Source organism: Caloenas nicobarica, chromosome 3, assembly GCF_036013445.1.
Source record: "Caloenas nicobarica isolate bCalNic1 chromosome 3, bCalNic1.hap1, whole genome shotgun sequence".
In the NCBI taxonomy this organism is placed as follows: Eukaryota; Metazoa; Chordata; class Aves; order Columbiformes; family Columbidae; genus Caloenas; species Caloenas nicobarica.
This window is the reverse complement of record NC_088247.1, coordinates 24991825-25015303: the sequence shown is the minus strand read 5'-3', so window position 1 is coordinate 25015303 and position 23479 is coordinate 24991825. Positions and strand designations below refer to the sequence as shown.

The 23479-nt window shown below is 38.1% G+C and overlaps 1 protein-coding gene across 2 annotated transcripts in view; it reads right to left on the bottom strand.

Moving 5' to 3' along the window:
• The window catches only part of MCPH1 (microcephalin 1), a 123732-nt gene extending 103132 nt beyond the window's left edge, over positions 1-20600 (bottom strand). Inside the window, exons 1-8 of one of the 2 annotated variants that reach the window (XM_065631791.1) lie at positions 20515-20600; positions 18093-18184; positions 15108-15226; positions 8328-8412; positions 7589-7709; positions 7184-7324; positions 5869-5964; positions 2619-3611 (exon numbers count right to left, since the gene is read on the bottom strand). In XM_065631791.1, coding sequence (XP_065487863.1) covers positions 2619-3611; positions 5869-5964; positions 7184-7324; positions 7589-7709; positions 8328-8412; positions 15108-15226; positions 18093-18184; positions 20515-20533 — 1666 coding nt within the window. In that variant the 5' untranslated portion in view covers positions 20534-20600. Of the gene's footprint in view, positions 1-2618; positions 3612-5868; positions 5965-7183; positions 7325-7588; positions 7710-8188; positions 8234-8327; positions 8413-15107; positions 15227-18092; positions 18185-20514 lie in introns of those variants that run through there. The other variant, XM_065631792.1, reaches the window with a different exon arrangement.
• Between the last annotated feature and the right edge of the window lie 2879 nt (positions 20601-23479).

The following is a 23479-nucleotide window of genomic DNA, read 5'->3' as shown; positions in this document are numbered from 1 at the left end:
TGGACTGGATTTCAAAGTAAAGCAATTTACAGCATGAATGACAAAGAAGTTATTACACTCTCCTAGTAACAGAGATCATTAGCTTCCACAAAAGACAGTATTATTGCATTTCCATAAAATTACATTCATGTTGGAGAAAAGCCACTGGTTTCCTCACTTTGTAACTGCTAAAAATTGAGGCATACAAAACCCAGTTGCACAGCACTTATTGATTACAGAGCACTGAAATTTATCAGGTATGGCTGGTTTAATCAGAAGGATAGAAAATCTATTTCATCTCCAGAAGCAAAGCTGAAAAGTGAATCTGAATATGAAAGCATCTTTTAATACTCTTAAAATGCCTAATTAATTTCAACTCTTGTATCCGTAACAGTTCCCTACTTGATTTATGACTGGGAGTAAGATGAAAATAAGTAGTCATGTTTATGTCTGTGCTCTTCAGCCGAAGAACTGGACAGCCTTGAGTGAACCCTACAAACGAACCCGAGGTTTACTACAACATAAGCATTAGGAGTTGAAAAGTTAGTTTCAGATTAGCCTGCATATTACACTTCCACTTTTAAATCAAATGTTCCAAGCAGTCTGTGGAAAGAAAGCTTATCAAATCTTATTTCTTGTCATTAAAGAAACTGGGGAAGAGTGCTGCTGACTCAAAAACACAAGGAAAAAGAAAGGGGCAAGAAAAATGTTTGGTATTTTAAATATATACAGATATAATTAAATTTTATGTGAATATTTGATTATTCTTAACTCTACATATATGAGGAGTGAAAAGAATTCTTTAGCTTTTGAAAATAATGTACTGTATTTGCCAGCTTTCAAATCACGTACAACATACAGAAAAACAAAGCAATTTACTATTTATTTACTAATTAACAAGGACAAGAAATAACTTACATTCAAGAAAAAAAAGGAAATATTAAACCTACATTTAATAAAAATCAAGTATTCCATCATACATTGTCACAACAGTAAGTTTAAAATAAGATTTTCATTTTCTTCCACAGAACGTGCACTATTAGGGAAAATTCAACTCATCTTTCCTTATTGATTCCTTCTAGTGAGCTCATTTGAGCTGTCAGACTTGAGGTTCTGCTTAACTACAACAGATGCACAAAGCTGAATACATTATACGTGGGAAAATAGCCATCACTGATAAATCACAAATACTATTCAAATCACTAGAAACACAATTTGAGACTTAACAGAAGTTCCTAACAAAAACGATAAAAAGTATAAACACTGAATAACTAGTTTGCTGAGTACTGTTCCTTTTTCCTCTCCTCCAAAACCTGTTATGTTAAACAAGTTATTCAGCGAGACAATAAAAGCATAACATGCTAGACCATTGATCATAATTTCATCACTAGAATTCAAAGGTTAGAATTAGCTCTATAATTAACTGACACACCTGAGTTTAAAAGAGTACATAATTTAAGGACCATCTTCTACTACATTGCCACATGACAAAAAACACATACAATGGGTTCATACATTTATTCTTGTGCACCATACATCTGCATCAACATTTTTTTAACTGTGTTATGATGATGCACACTGGGTATTAAAATACAGATATAGTGAACCCAAAATAGCAGCTGAGAGTTCAGCAACTTATTACCCACAGATATAGGCACAGTCACTGTTCAACATTTCCACTGGATGATTTCATAAGCCTGACACCAAGTTTGTTGAGCTCTTAATGTTTAATTATTAATTTCATATAATTCATCGATGCACTGCTGCATAATTTTCTAGGGAAAATAAATGACTAAAATTTACTATTGTAATTCCAAATATTTAACCCTATGTAAAGCTTGACAAACAGAGCTCGAAATATCAAAATCTGAAAATGATTATCCCAATGCAAGTTAGGAACATTTCAGCGAAGTTCCTGAGATTCAATATTCTAGCATACATTTACATTGAAATAGCTTAGGCTAAACCAACTTGAAAATGCTCAAATATAAAAAAACCTCTTAAAATTAATATTAAAACCTAAGATCAGTTCCATATAAAAAAGCCATGGCGAAAAAAGATGCCTACATTGCAATTCTTGCACATGCCCTCAAATGTCTTCTTCAATGTCTATCATAGCACAAGTTAGAAATTGCTAACTCAAACATTTTTTTCCACTAGAGATTTTATTCACTTAACTGCAATTAATCTAAAGTAGCAATTTTAACTTTTGAAATGAAAATAATTTGAACAAGGACCCTATGATGAGGAGTTACTTATAAACAATTTACAGGAGCATCATAACATTTTAAACAGAAAGACTTTGGTTTCTTAAACAGACTTTGAATAGCAGCAGAAAGTTTACAGCATATCAACCATTAGGTGAAAAGGCAGCTCACATTACTTTTGTTGCATTTTGTGAGCACAGTTTCCTTATCTCTTGGTGACTTCTTTGTACTGTATGAGAAAACAAATGAGTGTTCTTTTGGATCATTTATTTTATTAAAAAATAAAGTCAGTAACGCAGCATTTTCTTCTTTTGGTACAATTCTGAAATACTTTTCCCTTTGGAATGGCAATTCATTTTGCAATTTAGTTGCATGTGTATATCTAATGCAGTATGATATCTTTTCATTTTCCAGCTCTATGTAGCGACTTACCAGTAGTATGAGCACAGTAATTCACATTGGTTCTGTAGGATTTTTCATGAGCATTCTGAGGCAGCCTACTCACATCATCAGAACCTGGAGCTTCTGCAGTGTCAGCTTTTTCACCATCTGACATATAATTTAATGGCACACTTCCAGGATGTTCTGCTGGTTTGAAGTTTTTCTTTACTGAAAGATCATTTGCTGGAATAGACTTTTTCTTACTTTTCTTGGAGGTAGAATGTGGCTTACAGAAACTCACATCAAGTGAGTCCATGCTTGTAAAAGAGTCTTTGCAACAAACTTGAAGATCCTCTGATTCCTTTGGTACTCGTACCTGTACCGCATTTTCATTCAAATTAGATGATGCAAAGAAGTCTTCATAAGAAGCATCTTCAGTGCAAAAAGACTTGCTATATGTAGTAACTGCTTGCAAGAACTCTTTAGACTCTGATGCACTCAGTTCTGAGGTAGCCAGTTTCAAACTAGGTGGCATTTGTAGTTTCTGCCTCTTCTTGTCTTTAAGAATACAATAATTTCTGTCACCAGGGAAGCTTCTATCTAATGAACATGTATTGAAGTCTTCACTGTTCATACATGAATTAGTATTTAAGCCATCTGTTTTTTTGGAAGGAGTAACGTGACCCAAGCCCTTGACTGGGAGAAGAGAACTTTCATTTGCAACTGAAGTGGTCACGTTCTTTTCATCCTTCTGATTTTTCTTTGGGAACGTTTTTAGATCTTTCTTTTCTAAAGACAATTTGTCATCCAAAGTGTGCTGCAAAATCTGTATCTTTCTTAAGCTTCTTCTGCTGTGGCATTTTGGTGTTAAGCTCTTCTGCTCGTAGCTATGTGAGGGAGAATTCACTGATGCACTCAGAGATAGACTAATGTCAGTCCAAGTATCACAGGTGTGTTTTACTCCCTCTGTTTTCTGTCTCTTTAATTTATCAGTTTTCCAAAGATAATTGTAACTTGAACTCAAGCAGTCTTCCGCTGGTTCTCCTGTAAAATATGAAAATGGCAATATAAATGTACTTAATGAAACAGAAAGAGTACCAGTTTCTTAGTAAAATACATATGAAATTACTAAAAGAAAACTAGGATTTAGCCAGTTCTCTGGGTATTATATGGCAAGTCATCAAAAACTAAACAAAAATAGATTAGAAACAAAGGATATTTTATGTTGACAAGAAGCTACGATAGCTTCAGCCATCATATCTTCTGCTGTGGTAATAAGTACCCGTAAGTCCTGCTTTGCTTTCTTGAAACAAAGCAGCTGAGGAACTCCCTTTCACTTTTGCATTTGTGGAGAAAACCAGCAAGATCTTACACTGCTAAAGCTAGCTGGAGTAATACTGGAAACTCAATAATAACATCTACTACCACAGTATTACCACCACCTTGTAGTTTTCGCAGTTAAGACAAAATTAAATACAACATCATAGTATCATACCACATACATTAACACAAAGTATTAAACATAACCAGAATATGGAAAAGTATATCATTTCTTGTAGCTCTTCTTATGAAATTATTTTGGGGGAGGTGATATACAGAATCTATTAATATGTCTCACAACAAATTCCTCTGAAACAAGCTAGTATCTCTGACTATTCAGAATGTATTTTTAAAAATCCTGTCATTCTAAAATCTGTTTATTGCAATAGATCCTTTTGTTTATATCTGATTGGGTTGCACTAGATGATCTACAGAGTTCCCTTCTAACCCTAGCCATCTTGTGATTCTGTTTAAATACATGTTGATTGCAAAGTTTTAGCAATACTCCTCTATAAGTGCTCCTGTTGGTTTTAGAGGAAGTCTTGATGTTATTTGCCTACTAAATAATATTCCTAAACATATAGTGTAGCTAGTTAAATTAAGAAAAACAAAATATACGGAGATGAAAGAAGTTTCACACGACATGATCAGACTCCCGTATTGACAATTGAAAAAGTCTTAACTTCAATCCTCAAATTAAACTGGATTCTTGAACATTTTAAACCATTATTAACCAACACACTCTCATGTTATCTCGCAAGCACAAACAAAAGGGCCACTGTCACAGAGAATCGGAGATGGAAACTACGCTGAATATTGTCATGTGATGTGGAGGTCTATTCTGAATGTAAAACTACATTGTGCAGTTGTAATGCTGGAGAGACATACTCAAGGTAAACCTCTCAAATCACAGTGTTCAACCTCATCAGCACATGACTAATTTACCAAAATAAAAAAAGTTAGTTGGCGCAGCCATGCTACTTCCAGTGTTAAGCTATTACTTCTCCCTAACATTGTACAAAGACATACGAAGCTGCCTCAGGCTACAAGATACTGCTCCTGTTCTCATGTAAGCCAGCATGACAGAACTCCTGTACAATGACAACAAAAGACAACGCTTGAAAACAGGACGAGGTGTAGCTTACTATTGGTGTAGAACAGAGAGTAGGCAGAGTGCTCGAGTGGCCCTCATTATGAATTCTAAAGGCTGCCATCTCCTTACTTTTCTACTGAGATCAAACATCAAAATCTGACTTCAGTTTTTTGCTCACGTGGCTGACAAAAGACATGTAGTCTGAAGTACGCATCCATTGCATTCATGATTAATGCCGTTAAGATGCCTGCTGATGCAGCTCAAAAGCCTTTACTACAATCGTCTCCCTTACATCCTGCTACTGTGCCAAAACAGAGGAATAAACCCTTAACTTCATTAATACCTTGACAACAAACAACTTGAATTTATCTGCAACCATAAAACATTTTAAAAGCTGATTTATTCTTATGCTTGTTAAGCTTGAAAACACATTAGATTTCCTTTTAAATTCAAGTTTTCCTGACTGAAAATTTGGAAGATATTTCAATTCTCTGAGATGTGTGCCTCATATATTTTTTGCTTCCCACATCACACTGTTTAGTGTGCACTCAGTATTCTATACAAGATCACTGCAAGAGCAGAGAAGACTGACACCATGCCAGGACAAGAAGCCATTAATGGGGAATGGTATGAGGAATGAAGTGAGGCAAGCAACACAGCAGTAAGGCAGAGCATTTACCCAATGTGATTCCTCAGGCTGCATTTTCCTTGAATTCTTACTTCTACATAATTTGGCAATTAAGAAAAAATAAAATAATTCAGCTTAAAATCAAAATGATAGAGCAAATATATACAGTTCACATTTTAGTACACCATACTTTCCAAAATAAGATATACAGGCAATGTACTATTTTTAATTTCTGTAATATATAAAGTTGTGTTAGTTACCTGGTAACAATGTATCTTCTGAATTAGGTAAGACACAAGTAGACCGCACACAGTCTCCTGGTGAATTGCTTGGAGGTATTTGAGACATTTGTGAAGCTAGGAATTTGTAAATAATAAACTAGTTAGCCCTATTTGCAAACATACAGATTTCTACACCATCTATTCATATTTCAAAAGAACTCAATTGTAAGAGACAACTCATTGCTTTACCAGCTATAATCATATAAATAGTTATAGACTGCTCAACAGTATCTCAAATTTACATACTAACAAAAAAGCTATTAGATCTTCTACAATTCTAAGCATTTTTTTTCCTAGATAACTCAGCACCATATTTTCTGAAACCAGAGAATGATGACAAATTATTTACAAACCATTACAGACCTTTCTAAGCCAGTTAAGGCATTTTACTAAAAAATCTGTCAAATTCTGCAATTAGCAACAAAGCCTTTATACATGCTTTTCCAAACGTTTGAAGGTATTACCTTAAAACTCAAAGAGAAAACAAATGCAAGCCTTGCTAAAATAAACAAGATTTAGTTTTCTTCCATGTTCTTTACTTTGCTCCCACAATTATTCTTGAAATTATAAATTCAGAGCCTGGTTGACTAGATTTCTTAAAACTTCAAACACTACAGATTGTCCCCCCTCCCTCCCCGATGTTCCACATTTCAACAGGCTTTATAATAACTGGCAAAACCTAATGACTTAGACCTCATACTTCCACAGTAAGGTAATGCAACAACTAAAATATTATCTGAAAACTCTCGTGTAGTTTTAATTCACTATAATCTGCATTTTGAAATCAACTACATTTATCCAATTAGGTCATTCAAATTAGTTTACTTTTTAAAAATCCCATTTTTCAATACCTGGACAAAGTCTCATCAATTTTGAACTCCTTTTTAAACTGTTAGACTGGGAGTAATAACATTACAGTCTTTGTCAAGTACAGCATTCACATTAAAATTTAACAGGAAATGAGATCTAGAGTCTTGCTGTAAAGCTTAACTAAGTTGTGATAATATCAATTTACATGTTCAGAAAGTTTAGCTTAAACTTAGTCCTCTTGAGCAGTCTAGTGATTAAGAAATTCCTTTTTGCAATGGTTGTCTTCAATGACTTCTTCTGCCTTTCAACAGAAAGAAACTAAAAGCTACAGCATTCACACATAATCGAAATCTGGGAAGAAGGGAGGACACACAATCAAGATATGAAAAAAAATGTTAAGGCCAGTGCAAGTGTGCAAAAATTCAGCAATAAAGATGGTAGCCCTTTGTGCATGTCCATGGATGAGCAAAGTCCAACTCCTTACCAGTAGGAGAAAGATTTTCTCTTTTTTCCTTCATCTCCTTTATTCTTCTTTCCATTGCACTGCATTCATCTTTTATCTTATTAACAGGGCTGTATAGAAGCAAACCATTGTCTTCAAATAGTAAAACTGGTACATCAGTTTCTACACAAAGAAAATGCATTTGTACATTAATATTTACATGCTATAACAGCTTCAGATATTAAAAAAAAACAAACTTGAAAAAAATAGGTTCCTTATACCTAACATCACTATGGACGCCTTAATACCAAAACTTGCAAAGAACTCCAGAAGAAGTAAGTCAACTTTATTTCTCATGGTGAGATAAATAAAAATAAACAAAAACCCATCAACTGCTTTACAGAAATAACTTAGGATATTTGAATTCTAGTCCAAAGTAGTTCTTACCAGCATTAATTGCTGTCTTTTGTACAGCTAATTCTTTAGCCATCTGGTCCAGTCTTCTCTGCAGCTTTCTATCATTTTCTGGAGTTTTTTCAACAAAGTCTTTTGGCTGCATACATTTATGCTACAAGACACACAAAACTATTAATTCTATGGTATAAAACTTCCAGAAGTAACTACACTTTGTATTTACCTACCACTTTATCACAGTATTTATTATCACTGTTTAATTCTATGCTACTTATTACGACCTACTTGAGAGTCACAGCTAATTGTAGAAGTTAACATTTTCCAAATTGAACTTTAATATTAAATAAGAACTAACATAACAGGTTTTTTTAAGTTAGATTTTAGTAAAAAAGGAGACTAAGTCACCATCTTTTCTTTTTTGCTTGCAGCAAAACTAAGGCTTGAAAGATTTTATTTTTTCTAATACCAGGATTTTAGGGTAAAACATAAGCCACATGGCAGTCATTTTTTAAATTACAGAATCATTATGTAATTTTAATTTAAAACTTCATTTCTTTATTCACCAATATAAAACTTCTACTTTTATTATCTTTTCTTCAGATAAGATGTCACATCATCACAGCCATAGCCTACCTTTAAAAACCTACTCAGATGGACAGGTAGAGTTCACAGAATGTTCTGAAAATAAACAGTTCAAATGGCTGAGGTCAGGAAGTTCAAACTTTAAAGTTCACTAGTCTAGGCCTATTTAAAAACAAAAACACATGCTCACTTTTTTCATCAGTAGTGGTAATCCTTCATTAGTGTCTACTGCAGGAAATAAGGATTCATCAACATGTAGTCCAGTTTCTTGACACCTGTATAATAAATTAGAGAAGGTCTGGTGTTTTTAAGAGTAAGAGCCTTTATTGCAAAAAGAGTTGTCTAAGTCCTCTAATAATGAAACACCAACCCTTCCTAAGTGTATATCTTTAGCATAACTACTGTAATGCTATAAACAAACAAATAAACAAAACTATGTATTACATAGCAAATAGAACGTGATACTATTTTTTTTTTCCTAATGATGCCCTCTAAATTGCTGTTCTGAAACTCAGAGATTCCTACATCTTCAAAAATCACTGTATTAAGTCCTTCTGGCCAGATTCTCAGCAATCTCAAATCTTGCCCCGACTCTTGTGAGGACTGTAGACTTTCATTGTTCACTAGCTAGTGATATTAACCTGAACTTGGTCACTATGATGACACTAAACTGCCAGCTACAATCTACAGAATGTCATGGTGGGGTGGGAGGGACAGGAAATTCTTCTATTCAAGCAAATGAGGTGGGAGGCTTCATCTGATCCTGTCCTTTACATCTGCCCTGGTTTTGTTAAAAAAACAAGTTTCTCTTTTAGGGAATTTCCCTGTCAGCTAAAACCTTCTAAATAACTGCAGTTTTCCGGAAAGCTAGATACATGTTTTGGTAGACATAGCAATGGAATGCGAGGTCATTGATAAGGATGGATGTACATCTCGTGAGAGCAGTGAACTGAAACAGGTGACCAAAAAACTGACCAACTAAAGCATTCCATCCCATTCACGTCATACTTCATATAAAAGTGGGGGATCACAAGGATCTCGTCCCTTTTCCTTATGGCTGACATTGGGAGAGGACCTTGCGAGTTGTCCCTGCGAACTGAGGCCGAGTGACAGACTGACTCCAGTTCCGGTTGGCTACAGAGTCCAGTCCAGGACTTTAGGTGCTGGCCCTATATCTGCTGGAGCAGTCGCCGGGACTTTCAAGATTGGTTTGTATATTTTGTATTATTTTCTCTATTTTTATTGGTAGCATTAGTAAAACATTTTTAATTTTTCCAACTCTCTTCTCTCCGTCCTTCTTTCCCTCCCAATCACCTATCCTTAGTGGGAAGGGGAGAGAGGGAAGGGCGAATGGGGGAGAGTGGGGGAAGAGGGGGCTAACAATATGTCTGCCATGGTTTTTTGTCACCGCACAATCAAACCACGACAACATCTTATCCATTAGTCTCAGTTTTTTGCTTTCTTTTTGTATATGCAATGCTAAAAATAGCCCCTTATTGATGAGCAATCTATATTTATGTAAACTTCTTTTAAAAATTACAAAACCAAAAATCCAACTGATATCTTAGCCCTAGTTTTACCTATCTTTTCATTTCAATGGCTGACTTGAAAACAGTGGGACTAATATTATCTTTAAACATGATACAATCTACCGTATTTGCGATCACTAAGGATGATGACAAAGGGTTTCTTCAAATACATGGCAGATAAAACTAACACTAGAGGCAATGTAGGCTCACTGATGAATGAGGTGGGTGCCCTGGTGACAGAAGATACAGAGAAGGCAGAGTTACTGAATGCCTTCTTTGTCTCTGTCTACACTGCTAGAGGCTGTCCTGAGGAGCCCCGTACCCCTGAGGCCCCAGAGGAAGGCAGGACAATGGAAAAGTTTGCCTTAGTTGATGATGACTGGGTTAGGGACCAATTAAGCAATCTGGACATTGACAAATCCATGAGTCCAGTACTATTCAATATATTCATCAACAACTTGGATGAGGGGATAGAGTGCACTGTCAGCAAGTTTGCTGATGACACCAAGCTGGGAGGAGTGGCTGACATGCCAGAAGGCTGTGCTGCCGTCCAGCAAGACTTAGACAGGCTGGAGAGCTGGGCAGGGAAAAATTTAATGAAATATAATAAGGGAAAGTGTAGAGTCTTGCATCTGGGCAGGAATAACCCCAGGTTCCAGTATAAGTTGGGGAATGACCTATTAGAGAGCAGTGTAGGGGAAAGGGACCTGGGGGTCCTGGTGGACAGCAGGATGACCATGAGCCAGCACTGTGCCCTTGTGGCCAAGAAGGCCAATGGCATTCTGGGGTGTATTAGAAGGGGGGTGGTTAGTAGGTCGAGAGACGTTCTCCTTCCCCTCTAATCTGCCCTGGTGAGACCACATCTGGAATATTGTGTCCAGTTTTGGGCCCCTCAGTTCAAGAAGGACAGGGAACTGCTGGAGAGAGTCCAGCGCAGGGCCACAAAGATGATTAAGGGAGTGGAGCATCTCCCTTATGAGGAAAGGCTGAGGGAGCTGGGTCTCTTTAGCTTGGAGGAGACTGAGGGGTGATCTCATTAATGTTTATAAACATATGAAGGGTGAGTGTCATGAGGATGGAGCCAGGCTCTTCTCGGTGACAACCAATGATAGGACAAGGAGCAATGGGTATAAACTGGAACACAGGAGGTTCCATTTAAATATGAGAAGAAACTTCTTCACGGTGAGGGTGACAGAACACTGGAACAGGCTGCCCAGGGAGGTTGTGGAGTCTCCTTCTCTGGAGACATCCAAAACCCGCCTGGACACCTTCCTGTGTAGCCTCATCTAGGTGTTCCTGCTCCAGCAGGGGGATTGGACTAGATGATCTTTCGAGGTTCCTTCCAATCCCTAACATTCTGTGATTTTTTTTTTCTGTGATTCTGTGATGTTGAGACAAGAATTTGGTTATTAATACACAAATTAAAGTTATTTTGATCGAAATAGGTAAATATAGCTTTATTCTCAAATAATAAACAATAAAACCGATTATGGCAAAGACTAAGGAACCTTAATAGATTGACTACATTAGAATTCCCCCAGAAGCCATTCAAGACTGTGATTCTAGTGACACCTAGTGATCTAACTACTATAAAGTTTGTATCTGTAGAATTATCATCTAATGCTTAACTACTCAGTTTTGAATAAAGAGCCAAAGCACTACATGTATTTGTCAAACTGAGTTTAGAGTTCTCTGGAGCATCCAACAGAGATGATATTCAACATGCTGGACTTCAGTGGCTGTTATTAAATTCTGGATAATAATCTACATAGATGTAGATTACAGTAAAATTTACATTAAATTCAGGGATTTAACAGATTCAGGGAAGCTAAACAGAAGAAAATTTGACCATTAAATATCTTATAAGAACTTTTTACTTTGCAAACAAATTTGAATGTAAAAGATTTATCTATCTTATTTGTGACATGAGTTAACACACTAACACACAGGTAGAGTTTCCCAATTATGGGTTTGATTTTGAAGTATTAGGTTTTCTTAACTTGGATACAGATTGTAGCAATCCTATCTTCTGTCGGGTTCTTTTTCTTGTTGGATTTTGGTAGGGCTTTTTAGGTTGCGTATTGAGATATTTCAGTTGAAGAAGCACCAAATACTTTTTCAGTGATCTCAAAGCTGTCACTCATTTCCATTAAACTTGCTATAAGATTCATGCAAATAAATTTTAAGTCCATGATTTTGTGCACTATTTCTTAAGTTAGACATATCTACTGTTTTTAGAAAACAAAACAAACAAAGGAAGCAAAACTCTTTTTTAATTAAAAATACATTTACTCTGGAGTTATGAGAGTAATTTAATTTAAAGAGTCTCTTAATTTAAAGAGTCTTCTTCTCAGTCAAGTTACTTCCTATTAAGTTGTAGAACTGCATTCAGTTTTGATTCAAAGAGATGCTTATACAATAAAGCAGAAGCTTCCAATACAAGTTTGAAGCAGATCATTGGAAAGCATTTATGCTGGCTTTAATGGAGAAACACATGATAGTATTTTTCAGATCATAGGGCATGTTCCCCTGAGAGGCTCAAGCACTGCTCAGGGGAAGACAACACTAGTGTACACACATAACAGTTTGGAAGTAGGGGCCCACCAGCTGTTAAGTGGAGGAGTATTTAGCACAAAACAGAATAATCAGGAAATGCTGGAGTAATTGTTTACAATTTGCTTTCTTGTCTGGTGTTTTCACAGCTCAAACATCAAAAAGTAGCATCCAGATTAAATAACATATACTGCAACATCCTGCTTCCAATATCAAGATTCCCAAAAGCATGTGAAAGCATGAAAACACAGCCAGATTTCCAGTTTACTTTGCAGTGTTTCACAGGTTTCTGGTTTAGGGAGGGTCAGATGCAATATTGTATTTGTTTTTTGATAAAACTAGCTGTTTAATTGCTTCACCATTTTTTTAAACCCATGTAAATCTTTGCTGACTATGATTCTGCAACAAGGAGTTCTATAGCCTAACCATGTTTTGCTAAAAACCATCATGTACTGTTTTCTCTGAATCTGCCTCCAGACATATTAATATGATGCATTCCAATTCTCCTAGTGAAAAGGAAAATCAGCATTAATTTCCTATTCTGCCTTTCTGTATGAACCTTTGTTTTCACAAGAGTCTCTTCCCCTCCATTCTCACTCTTTTCCAGGGTCAAGTATTCTTGTCTCTTCAATCACATCTTGTGAGAAAACTATTTCATTACTTCAGTCATGCTCATTGTCATCCTTCAGCAACATTCCAAATGTAACCATGATAAAATGCTGTCATTTCACTACATGAGGTTTTATGTTCTATTTAATTTGATTTTTGACTACTGCTAAGGTGACAATGCTATGAAAACATTTACTGTAAGTCCCAAAATCTCAATTTTCCCCTCACACAATGTGATCATCTTCTTTCTGATACGCTTAAGAGGACTTATGTTTTAAATAGTCTCCTTGCTGCTGTCAAGAATTTTATTCCCTTTGCTGCCTTAGCTCCTTCTCAACAGAACTTCTCCCATTTTAAGTAGTCTTCTTTTTAAATTTGAACACTGTCACAGAACTTCTTGGGTTTTTAGCATTGCAGTATGAACACTGGTTTTATACTGTGGCCATACTTACAAGCAGGCTCTCTGAAATAATTAGAGCAACCATCCACAAACCAATTAAGACCAAGCAATAACTGGAATATTGGGTTTTGAACTACAGTGCAACAGGAGTCACCCAATCCCCAGTCTATACTAGTAAGTTGCCCCTTACTATTATGTTTCCTGAAATGACATTTCACAGCATTTCTGACCATTCTGAGAACACTCCACTTGCTACTGAATGGAGCAGCTGGTAATCAAGCCATCCTTTTGTAGTAATGCTAAAACTTCAGCTCATACAAACACTGCACTATTTGCTTACACAGTTATCAGGTTCAAACAAAGCTTCCATTCATACAGGACCACTATTTTACTAGCACATATTCAGTCCTTCCTGTTTACATTGTCCCAGAGTTCAACAGACTGTCTTCTGCCTACCCAGTTTCTGAGATATTAATATACTAGGCATATAATTTAAAGTCAGGCACTCCAGTTCCCTCATCTTATTACAAAGAAATTTAGCATGTACGCTAGCACAGACTCCCAGACTAATTTTAATTTTTTATTGTCTATGCCTCATTTGAATAACCCTATGTCTAGCGAGACTATTCATTACTGTCTCTTATGCAAGCTTCTACCACTTCTGACCTATACTTTGCTCAAGGATATGATATTCCTATGAATTCTGCCTACGGTATACATCAATCTAAGTTGTAAGTTCTTGTGTACCTTTTGGCATTAACTTTAAAATAAAAGGCAGAAGAAAAAGTTTACAGAGAAGTTCAATCATAATGCACAGCTTAGGTCTTCCTCCACAGTAAAATACATCTATTTCAGGTGATTCCCCCAGTTCAAATGAACCTCATCTTCTAAGGCATATTGTCCTGAACACAATACTAGGAATGCTTCAAAACACACCAGGAAGGTGCTAGCCTTCTCTTTCCTCCCAAACATCTTAAGTTTTCCCTCCAGATCTTTTCTCTTGCCTTTTTCTTTGTTGCTGGTGTCCAAACAACAGTTAAAGTTTGAGACTTTTGCACCTGGATCTCAAAGCTCCATGCTTCTGCAGAACTGCATGGATTTCCTTCTTGGCTAACAGACTTGCATCACAAGTTTTGTGGTTGTACTTGTCTGTATTTAAGTGGCTGCAGAGCTCAGTTTTAACGCCATGCTTTTTTCCATCACCACAGCAATTTCTCAGTACGCATATTCTTAACCACCGTGTTTTTACACTTCATCTGAAATCTAAGTTAGGCCGCATAATGACTTTGTGAACTCAAAGAGGAAGCTATAGACTAGCAAATTCTCATGGACTGGCTACACAGCTGAAATGTGACTTTTTTTGTTTTAAATTTCACTTTTTCCATATGGTAATTGAGAATCTTCAAGCAGTGCTGTTCTGAACCTGCCAGATGTCTTAAAAGCCAGACTACATATGGATCTTTTTCTTTCTTGCTAGGAGATATCCTATTAAGTACAGAAACAGTACAATGTCCGTGATGAAATTGAATTAATATGAAAATGGAAGAATTCTATTCAACATAAATATCTGGTCTTCACTGCCTCTGCATGCCATCTGAGAGCAAAGGAGTGGAACACTGAATGGTTAACAAATATACTATGGAACTACTTCAACACATTAATTTTTCAAGAGTTATACTTTTACCTTTTTATACAAATAACATGCTTTATAATAGGAATAATGTCACAGGAAAGTGGTCATTTACTCAAAGGTTTATCACTATTTCAAGTACATTTAAAAAAACCCGAACAGGTACTGTACTTAAGTTTTTAAATAAAACAATACTAGAATCCACTATTTCTGGAATGGGTCACATTCATCATATTCACAAGTACTCACTTTTCCACCCAGAGTACAGAAACTATTTTTACACCCATCTTCTGTGCTTTTCTCCATGTAGTCGTACGTCCGTCTTTGAAGACTACATGGGTCACATGCTTGTTCAAAGTTTTTGAAACCTGGAGAAGTACACAGAGAGCTCATCTTTAACTCTGATAATCAGGAAGTGCCAAACAAACTAGCTAGCATAGTCCATTTTTAATGTATAAACCATTAGCGTAAAGACTTATTCTAAACATTATGTCAAGGACTCTTGATCTTTCCCATCTTCGCAAGAAGCCTCAAGCAATCAAAAGTCGTCTCATTAGTCAAGCCAACGCAATGCATGCTAGAAGGCTAGAGCAGCCTTTTGTTTTCAAACTTCTTTTCTCTAGTTTACCATTTTCATCTCCCTACTCCAGATGTATTGAAATGGAGAAATAAACTTAACAGCAGAGCCAATTATACTGTTAAGTGGCATTCTTTATTGACAGCACTGGGGAACGCTGGGGATCATCTTCCATAAGTGCTCCAAAGACTGGATCCTCTTGCGTTACTTGTATTCACATAATTATTACATATGCATTACAATTTTTGAAAATTTTGACATACAATACATCTATACTAAGAAATAATTGATGATATTAGTTACAATTGTTTAGTTTCTTACATCTATTAATTATTAGTTAAATATAAACTAAGCACTCTGATTCTAAACAATGAATTACTTAATCTTCTGTCTCCCTCTTGTCATGCAGAAGGATCTAAAACTTGAAAAATATCCCCCTCGTTTTGCACGTGGTCAGAAAGCATTTATCTCATGTCAATTGGTTAATGATGGGTACGTCTGTTATAACTTAATCACAGAATACATTAATTTGGCAGCTTCTCTTCAATATCACTAATCTTGCAGCATTTTTTTTTTATGTAGCCCAACATCACTTCTTATGCAACAGCCACTACAGAAAGTAGTCGCCACTATTCAAAGAAATGCCAAATTACATCTTTCATTTAGCAAAGAACTCACAGGCTTAAAGAGTACAGCTAACCTCATCCTTTAAATTAATTCTCATCAATAGCAATCATTTCTAGTTTTGAGGGAGGGCTGAATCTAGTACAAACAAAAAGTATTATAGGGGAACACTTTAAAAGGTGAGAAACACAGAAAACTTAAGTCAGTACAGCTAACATCATACCTGACATTTTCATTGTGTTGTACAACTGATCAAAGTTTCAGTTATCAGCCTCTACTGACAACTAACTGATAACATTTTTAGTTCTAGATACCCCATTCTTCACAACCAAAGTTTCCTTTTGTGGAGAAAAAACATCCTACGCATAAAAATGTTTGATCAGTTGTTGTGGTTGTTGACATTGTGAGACCAATACAATTCATATTTTAGAGCAGCATCTTCTCAGCACAGCCAAATGGAAATAGCTCTGGAGCTGTCTGTCGTGTTCTCAATTGCATCACTATACTTGGCTTCCAACATGTTGGACCTGTATTTAGCGTTAAGAAAATTATTCAGCTTTTCCAAAAATTTCTGGTGGCAAGCCAATTTATTACTTCCCGGAAGATAAAAACCCACAATATTTAAGTATCTTGGTATCCAGGACCAATGAATCTCTTCTGGAATAAGTTATGACTCCAGATAGAATTGTTTCTTCACTTATGCTAGTATCTGGCTCACAGCCCATGTCCTAAGGAGACAAATGCTGGACATAGCTTTGCCTCCAAATTATGGAGGAGTATCACCTTACAACTCCCTCTCCCCTTTCCTGTCTCCTCCCTTACTCTGGATGTCCTCTGCTGCTCAGCTGACCTTAGCTTAAGATGTCTGAATCAACAATCTAGTGAAAAACTAATTTAGAATTTTACTTCCTGACACAGTGACCCAAGTCAGTTTACTGTCATGTGCTCAGCCCAATAAAAAGGAAGCATCTGGAATAGTGAAGGGGCAGGACAACCCCTTTTCAGTCACAGGGGTCTGCTAAATAGGCTTATCTATATCATCTGCCCATACCTTCCACCATATCCAGCTACTTTATTTTGAAGCCTTACACTTAGTCATATTTTCTGTGAAAAAAACCCTAATATCATCGGAATAGAATTACATAGATCTGATAGTACAGCACAAAAGAAAATGAAATATTTCTTACTCAAGTTATTTATTGAGAGTTATATTTGCTTTTATAACAAACACAGTTATTCTACTGTTTTGTCACACTATCTCAGCTAAATTCATACAGAAAGAGGCTTTGAAGAGAACAGCAAAATTTCCTAAATTACAGTAAGATATAGCTACACATGCCCACTTAAAAAGCACTAGGAGTTCACGTTAAGTGTTATTTATAGCCTGACATGGGCTGTAAAAACGTCCATTAATCAGTGAGAATGTGCAAGAAGGGAAAACATCAGTTTGACTGGTTGAAGTTTTACAGCTGGCAATTAAACAATTTTTGTGCCTACAAGTCAACTATACTTGATATGGAAAAAAAAATATAAATCACTGACACATATACAAAGACTCTCAGATGTATTTTTACTAGCACTTTCTGGAGTTGAAGCACATTTGTGTGAGGGTGAATGGAAGAATAACATGTCATGGTACTTGGTTAGAAAATATTGTCGTAACAACAGAGTAGCTGCCTACAAGTTAAAGAAAACAAAATAACATCAGGTACATACTGGTAAACCACAGATTTGCAACACGTAGATTTAGTTTACCCACAGTATGCGGCGATCCCAACACTTCACAACAAATGCACGTTATCATATTAACATACAAAGAGGTTTATAGACATAGAGAGGCTTTAAATGCATTTCCCATCTGTCACTAATAAGAATTTTACAGCACATTCATCTATTCTCAGGTCTGTGATTATCTTCCCCCCTGCACTTTAAAAACTCATACTACAAAGAAATATAGATGACAAACACAACACGCGAGGTGCTTCAAAATTAAGAGCTTTCCTATTCTATTTATTTCAAAATAGTTTCCTTACTTTTGCTCCCATATCAAGAAGTTGATGTTCAAAGGTTTTTGAGTAATTTTCTGTTCTGCTAGATGACCAAACTTCTACAAATGCAGAAATACCTGGATCAGAAGAGAGAAAACAAACAACAGCTAATTAAGTATATACTAAGGTAAAACTGGTTAAATTGTCTTTCCAACAAAGTTTTGCTTTTATGCATATTCCATTCAGTAGCAAGTATAGCTTTTAATAAACTGAGTATCAGATGTTAGCAGCAGAATGTTCTTGTCAGAGTATTTCTGTCCTTTAAATTAGTTATAATGGAACAAACTCAGAAGTTTGACAGTAGTTACAGAACTTTTCACTTGGTCTATTTAAAACACAGTACCAGCTCAACAAGCAATGCTGTATCTTTACATGACTGCTTACCCTTATTATTTAATCACTGCTAATCTTCAGGTTTACATACAAATTTTAAGACAAAGTGATGTAACAAGTTACAGAGCATAACGAATTACACATGGAATTATTCCTTCCCAAACTCACGGAAAACTGCAGAAATAATACTTAACAATTTCTGCTTGACTTCAAATTCCACCTTATTTGTACTGGATCACCCTGAATTAAGTACTTATCACAGGGCTAAAACAATTTCATGTCAGCTGCTTTACGTAGCTTTAGGTATATTGCCTTTAAGCAGCTTCCTTTATTAACCAGACTAACTCTGTCTTCAAGGAATGAAATCAGCCTTAGTTCTTCAAACAAACATGGATGGATAAGCAAATGAAACTTACAATAACAACTTCATTAATTTTACCCAGGACAGGCACTGAAGTGACCCACAGTTCCATCAGCCATGCCAATTTCCAATTTTGAATGATGAATCAGGAAAGTTCCAGAAAACTAGAGGAATGCTGCTGCACCAAAACCAACTTGACATGAACCGTGGGCTGAGCAACTCTCAGAATCCATGAATAAAATTGAAAGTGTCAATTTAAAAGGGTCATCCGTGGCAAACACTGCTTAAGTATCTTAGTGACTATTTATGTCATTCTATCTCGTTATTATGTAATGTGAGCTCCCTTCTTTTTAAAAGAAAACCAGAATAATGCTTCAATAGTAGAACTACTTCTATAAAGACTAACATATTTTTATAATTGCTAGAAATACTTTTAACATACAAGAGAAATATGGGACACAAAACATCTCCTTAGCCAAAACACAGGGGAAGATCTTATTATCAGTACTATGACTTTAGATATATGTGGGAACTTAAGTCTACTCCAACATGCTTTTGTGTTCATTCTACTACTGGACCAGGGCAGCTTTTGCCAGAGTTGCTTTTTTTCGTGATTGCTCTATTGTGAAAAATATTGCATTTGCATTTGAAAAAGCAATACCTTCTTCTTATTTCAAATATTTTAGAACCTTCATAGTTATAATTCTCCTAGAAAAACAGGTTAGAGCATTTCAGTGAAGGTCAAACTGGAAACTTAAAGGCACATTACTTCAAAGCTGCATGCACCTGCAGTAGGATCAAAGGTGTATTTTACAATAATGAGCCAAATCTAGTTAATCAAATATACTCTAACAAAACACAAGGCACTTTGTAGATTTTGTACAGTTGATGGAAAGAAAAATGAGGAAGAATTTGGAGCGTTTTTTTGAACTAGAAGAGCTCGGAGTAGAGCTCAGTTCTTGTAAAGGGCAACTTACGTTAAAAAGTCTCAGAGAGGGCGGTGACAGTGTGGAAAATAAACATCAGAGGGCAACCTAACGAGGCAGAAATTTAGGAAGACGTACAAGAAGCCAGGCAGGATGCAGCACGACTGACCAGGGCAGGAAGAGCGAGGCGAGCGCCGACGCGGGCCGGCAGCGCCGGGTGGCGGCGGCGCCGGCCAGTTCCGCACTGAGAGCCGCCCCACGGGGCAGCCGCTGCCCTCCCGCCCGAGGCCGCCTGGCTCCCAGCCCGGCCTGCCCCACCGACCGCTCACCCCCGCCCAGCCTCCCACCTGGGCGGCCAGGCCGCGCCGCCGGTGTGCGGCGGATCCGCCATCAGTCAGAGCAGCCCCGCAGCGAAACCCCCTCCGTCCCGCCGCAGTCCTCCCGCACCCGCCGGAGGGCTTCCCACCCGCGGCGGGGCCACGCCAGGCGGTCGAGCGGAACACTGACCCGCCCGAGGGCTCGGTCCCGTCCCAGACTCGGCGCCGGGCCGCCCGCAGGGAGAGGATCGGGCGCGGAAGGAGGCGAGCGGGAACCCCCAGGGCGGCTCCGGCAGGCCCGGCCGCTCTCCGCCGGCAGCCGGGAAGCCGGAGAAAGGGCCGCGAGAAGAGGGGCGCCGGGTCAGCGCTGTAAACGCGGCCCGCTGCAGCCCGGCGGCTCCTCTCGGCCGCGCCAGGAGCAGTGCGGCCCGGCCGCCAGCGCAACCACCGCACGGCGGAGAAGCCGGTACCTTTCAGGACGGGCTCCATTAGCGGCGCGGCGCAGCACCGACAGGCTCCGATACCCGCCACCGTTCAAACCCGCCTCCACGCACGGCCGCCGGGCCTGCGCGCTGCTTGCTGAGCCCGGGCCCCCCGCCGCGCCTGCGCGTTGGCACCGGCCGCCGCCAAACGGCCGTGCGAGGGCGGCGCGGGAGCCGCCCGGCGCTGTGGCGGTTGAGCGGGCCCGGCGCGTGAGGGGAGGCCGCGGGCAGGGCCTGGCGGGGATGTGAGGAACGCGTGGCAGCGCCTCCGTGCCGGGGCTGGGCCCGGCGGGCATGCAAAGTGGTTGTGGCGTCCTCAGGTCCCTTTTAGAAATAGATGTGCTCTGTCCAGCCGGCTGCAGCCGAGCGCAGCGCTGGGGGAGTCTCGGGGCAGCTGAATGCTGCTCGGAAGAGTGTGAGGCCGTAGATAAACAAGTGAATTATCAGGGTTCACTGTGAGGTGTCCTAAGGGGGCTTCTCTGAAGAATTTTACTTTGTAGGAAGGTGTATCAGGCAAGCAGTGTCCTCTGAACTCTCTTGTGGCTCAAACTGCAGCGTCCAAAGTGAGAAAAAATGACAGAGAAAGCCAACAAAATTGGGAGTAGCAAATGAGCGCAGCCAGGCAGTATTTACCAAAGCATTCAAAATTACCTAAGGGCAACAGTACTATTAACTATTAATATAGTAATCTCAAGCTTATGTGAAATGGCTTTGGTGCTAGAAGGCTGGTCTGTAGCAAATGTGATACCAGAGTGAAGCTGAGAGAAAAAACCTGATGTCTTCCCCAGGAAAGACTGATAAAATTTATAATAAAATAATGGAATTAGTGGGTATAAGGAAATTTACAATGAGAAAGAAGGAGCACATCTTTTTCACAGCAAAACAATGCTGCACAGCTTTATTATGCAATTCACACAGCTCAGAAGCACAAGCATTGCTATATGGTTGTATAAATTAGTGCTGTTCTGAAATCTTCAGTGTAATCTTGGTTTCTTCATCTGAAAAATAATGCAGCAGAAAATAAAAAAAAATAGAGATTCAAAACAAGGACACTGCATGTTTTCCCTATAAGAAGTAACTATTTAGACAAAGACTTGTCAGCCTGGAAAGGGAATGGTGGAAGGCAGATGTTCTAAAGTCTCTAAAATCATGAGCACTTGGAGAAGTTGAACATGGAGTGCTGTGTTCCCAACAAGAACTAGCAGGCACCAAATGAAACTAGCAGATGGGGTTGTCTCGGAAGAGGCGTTTCCACGTTGTGCCTGATCAGGCTGTGAAAGTGTGTTTGGAGTGCTGGCAAACCATGTGGTTTCTAGAAGCAAATTCAGCAAATTAGTGAAATCCACTTTAGGTGTATCAAAAATGTACAAACCCACCTTTACCTCAGCAAAGCCCCCTGAATTGCAGATTGCTGGACTCCGAGGAGGTACAGTGAACACTCTGAGTTTTTCTTTTATTTCATTCTTACTTCAGTCATCTCCTTCTGGAGAGACAGTGCTGACCTAAAAAGGCTTTGGTGTGGTCCATTATGCCTATTCTTACTTTAATGGACAAGCTCAAAACTTAAATCTTGACCCCTAGGAGTCTACAAAGCAGATGGCTATACCAATGCTATTTAAAATATCTTAATCTAGTATATAATATTTTAGCATTGATGCAGGATTTTTTTTTTAATTTCCAGGGCATTACTATGACCTTAGATCTATGGCATGTGCTGAGCATGAGCTCTTGGGTGCTCTCTCTTCTGAACCTATGACAGACTTCCTTTCACCTATGTATTCACTATGTGAATAAAGTGACCCATCAGTCTACGTATATATGTTTGTTATGTATTTAGTTATCCTTTGTACTTATGTCAACACGTTACACAGCTCTTTGCTAGGCAATTATGAAATATATTTACAGAGATTCTCAACTGTGGCTCAAGGAAAAAGATGTCTAGTCTTCATGCAGTGTCTGTGAACACAAGTCTGAAGGCAATTCCAAAAGCAGAGGTAGGGGAGATTTAAATGTACACTGCCAGAGAGATTCAGTTTTCAACACTTGGAGATAACCTTCTGCTCCATAAGAGCTCAGTCGTCTGTGGGGATATAAAAATGGTAACACTGAAGAGGCAGCATATAATCTTTAAAACCCTGGCCCCACCGCAAGTAATGGGAATCTTGTCTCTGAGTTAGTGCTTCCTTAGATTCAGAACCATTTCTAAATCAGTGTTTATGGGAGGAATAAGTAGCTGTGAGCTGTTTGGAGACACACATATTGAAACTGGGGTGTTCAGAAAATTAGCAAGTAGGTCAAATTCTTTTAAGCATGTTTAAATACATCAAATTCTGTTGAGCCTACTATTTAGTAGTGTTCCAAAATTAAGTAAGACTTGGCATTAAGCATGGGAAAGACACCTAGAATTTGTTATTACTAAGTGTAGTTTTGTTTTGTGTATCTTTATTGGGAGGTGTTTGTTTGTTTTGTTGGTTGGTTGGCTTTATGGGCCTGTTTCCAGTTTGGACAAAAACCAGTTTTAACCTTTTGTATTTTTCTTCATTCTTAAGTTTCCAAGCATGAGTCACGAGTCCCAGATAAAAAGTTGGGGTGCATTACTTCTCCTAAGGTAGTAAATCCCAGTCAGTCATTCTGTGTATTTAACACCGGAATGCTTGCATACCAAAACATATTTGGAGTTGTCTTCTCTACAATGACATTAAACAGTTACAGATGCAGAGATGGGAAGAAGTGCTTGGAGGAGGCTCAAACTTGCATGTTGCCTTCATGGAGGAAGCCCCAGAAAGCAGCTCTGATCGTCAAAATCAACTATCATAATCTCCTCTGGTGAAGTAGGCTTCTCATTTTCTCAGCAACCCGAACAGTTCTTATCTGTGCCTGTTTCAGTCTGAATGTTGCTTTCTTAAGTAGCATGCAAAATTGTAGTGTTTCAGCTGCCATATACTGTGATGTT